Source organism: Sinocyclocheilus anshuiensis, unplaced genomic scaffold, assembly GCF_001515605.1.
Source record: "Sinocyclocheilus anshuiensis isolate Anshui unplaced genomic scaffold, SAMN03320099.WGS_v1.1 C33155385, whole genome shotgun sequence".
NCBI classification, from domain to species: Eukaryota; Metazoa; Chordata; class Actinopteri; order Cypriniformes; family Cyprinidae; genus Sinocyclocheilus; species Sinocyclocheilus anshuiensis.
Genome location: NW_015621924.1, coordinates 1 through 3008, shown reverse-complemented (window position 1 = coordinate 3008; position 3008 = coordinate 1). Strand labels below are relative to the sequence as shown.

At 34.9% G+C, this 3008-nt stretch overlaps 1 protein-coding gene across 1 annotated transcript; it reads left to right on the top strand.

Annotated features, from left to right (window-relative positions):
• The first annotated feature begins 6 nt into the window (after positions 1–6).
• Positions 7–1470, top strand: LOC107683309 (prostaglandin E2 receptor EP3 subtype-like). The gene is made up of 2 exons (XM_016479364.1): positions 7–53; positions 1088–1470. Exons 1-2 carry the CDS (start codon positions 9–11, stop codon positions 1442–1444), a joined length of 402 nt encoding a protein of 133 aa, XP_016334850.1. The 5' UTR covers positions 7–8; the 3' UTR covers positions 1445–1470.
• The last annotated feature ends 1538 nt before the right edge of the window (positions 1471–3008 follow it).

Sequence of the window (3008 nt, the reverse complement as noted above, 5' to 3'; positions counted from 1 at the left end):
TTCAGTTGATGGGCATTATGTGTGTGCTGTTGACATGCTGGTCACCTCTACTGGTATGTATCATATCAGCTTTTGCCAGATGCACTTACTGTAGTTATCAGATGAAAGCATGCATGCTGCCATTCCTGCTCAAACCTAAGTGTGCCCAGCTACAAAATGCTGCTATATATATTGGATTAAATCGAATATATGAATTCAATGTAAAGGTGAACTCAACAGGCCAAGTGTTTTACTGGTACCGTACATGTTGGAGGGTTACTACTTGTTACGTTTTCATGTTTTTGAGCAGTTATTTGAGATTATTGTTTACGCTGGGTTTTTTTCCCTAGACTCTATCCAAAAAAAGGCTCTTTTGTCAGTCTTGAGTCTTGTCATTTCTTCCCAGTTATGTCATTTCAAAATATAGGCCCACATGGAATATGTAAATTCATATTTTCTGACTGTGAAAAAAAATAAACAGAAAAAAAAAAAACTGTTGGAAATGTTATGGCTGGTAATGATAAATGGCAGATATTTAAAGTCTGTAAAATGTTGCATAAATAAATTAGGGAAAAAATAACACCCCAAAAAAGAGTAATCAGTCATTTTAAGCATTAACATTATCGTGTAGAGTATGAAAAATGGAACTTCATTTTGATCTCTTCTAAAGATCAAATGTAACAGTTATTAAATTGTGATTTTAAATATTAGGTTGTAAATGATGACAAAGGTAATCTAAATGTAAAAATAGGGGAAATACATAATGCACAATTACTTGTCCAATTTTAGTTAATTCATATCCAGTATAAACTGATCACAATATACTAAACATTATTTAAAAAAATATATATTTATAACAAAGCATTGCCTGGATCTGAGAGTACAGAGAGAGTACTGGTAGCTAGCTAAAAACATTCTGAAATTAGCCAGAATGTTTTAAAAAACAAACCTGAAAGGGTGTAAATTTTGCAAATAACTGCTGTTTATACAGAAATCTGCTGTTTATATTAAGAAATGATATATTAAGAAATATTAATATATCTTAATCTTGAAGAAAACAATATTCATATAATATAGCCATTGTGGTGTGTCTCCTCCCATTCTGCAGGTCCTTATGTTAAAGATGATCTCAACCCACACATCCTCGCATCAATGCAATTCTGCTGCTGTATCTCTCTCATCCCAGGACTTACAGATGGACTGTAACTTCTTTCTCACAGCCATACGCCTGGCCTCTCTCAATCAGATTCTGGATCCATGGGTTTACCTACTCCTGAGAGAGATTCTTCTGAGGAAGTTCTGCCAGGTGGCCAGCGCAGTATCCAAGTGCTCACTGGATGTGCAGAAGGAAACTCAGTGTCCTGTAGACGCCCTAAATAAAAAGGCCATTCAGAATGATAATGTTCACAAACAGTCCCTTAACATGGAGAACAGTAACTTGAATGGGGGAAATGAGGAACAGTGACTTGATAGTGGTACAAAATTTTCCAAAATGAGGACAAAATGGCAGAGGGTATAGTCACCCACGGTCAGAATAATAATGAGCTGGACATTTTCCAGATGTATTTGTGGATTGTTGTATTGATGTAGGGTGATGTCAGCATGCTACCATGCAAACTCATAATCACTCTTGTGTTATTGTCAGTCAGAGATTTTGTTCATGGATTCTCAGCAACCTTTGAAATGCAACAAAATGGCAAGACCTTAAAATAATTACATATGCAGGGTTCCCCACTGTCATGGAATAATTTGAAAATATCACGCATTTTACAAATGTAAATGAATTGTTCAAAAGGTGTGGGAATCCTGCATATACAACAGCAATATTAGCAAATTAGATTTGGATAAACAAAAGCGAAATCATAAACTGAAATTTGCCAGCTCCCGTGGAGACTGATTATTTTAAACTACATTCAGTGTTGTTACTATATAGCAAATCCTTTTATTCACCTGCCAACTGCAAGAAAATAATGAAGGAATATTTCTTGATGCTAATTTATGATCTGTTATATAACATTTCAGAGCTGTTTATTGTGCAGTAAAGCACTGAATGGTCTCCAATACTTTTCTCTAAACTCCTCATCCTCATGGCTCATTTTTAAACCTCTCATAAACTCTAAACGTCTCTTTAGACTTATTGTGTGCATTTCTCAATGCCAAGCCTGCAGAGCTCTTTTTGATGCTGACAACTGTAACCGTGGGCACATTTAATTGAATTCCATGCTTGAGTTTTTCAGTTGGATTCCTGAGGGAAGTAAATATAGAAGTGCAAACTAATTTAATAGTTTAGTGAGATACTTTCTGGCCGTGGAACAGTCCTTTCAGAGTGTTCATTTTAATAGCCAATGTTTGACACACCGAGTGCCTCAAGGTGCTGCATCTTTTTATGTGCAAAATTCTTGATAATATCGATTGTCATAAACCAAAAGACTTTAAAATTCAAACGGAAGGCAATTTCAACAATGATGATTAGTCATTCATGGAAATTGCTTTTTTTATACCAGTTGTTGTCAAGGAGGCCATTAAAGCTTTGTTCTGTTCTTATGTTGCATCCTTTTAGTGGTAAATTACATAACATTTGAGGTAGTTTGACTTCAGGAATATTTAATGACCGGTATGACTGGCACAGCTGTTTTACATTATTCTTGGCTGATGCATGCAGTAATTTTTGTTTGTTGAATTTTCATTGAACATACATAAATTATTGGCAAGGATGATTGAAGTTGTTCTTCTAATTGGGCCCTTCAGTTGCACATCTGTAATTATGCATCTTACCATGTGACTGAACATCTTCTTAGCATATTATATGTTTGCACTGTGCAGTTGGTGATTGTTGGTGATTGTTGTGCAGTTGGAGGAGCAAATTGTATTTAAAGAATAATTACAATCAATAATTTCTTAAAGGAAAACACTGTCAAAAAGAATGCTTTATAAAGCACTGTCTGTTTCAAATTCTTTAAAACCAGCTTAAATCCCCATAACACAAGAAAAAATGTTTGCACCAATGATTTTACATCCTGCCGATGAAA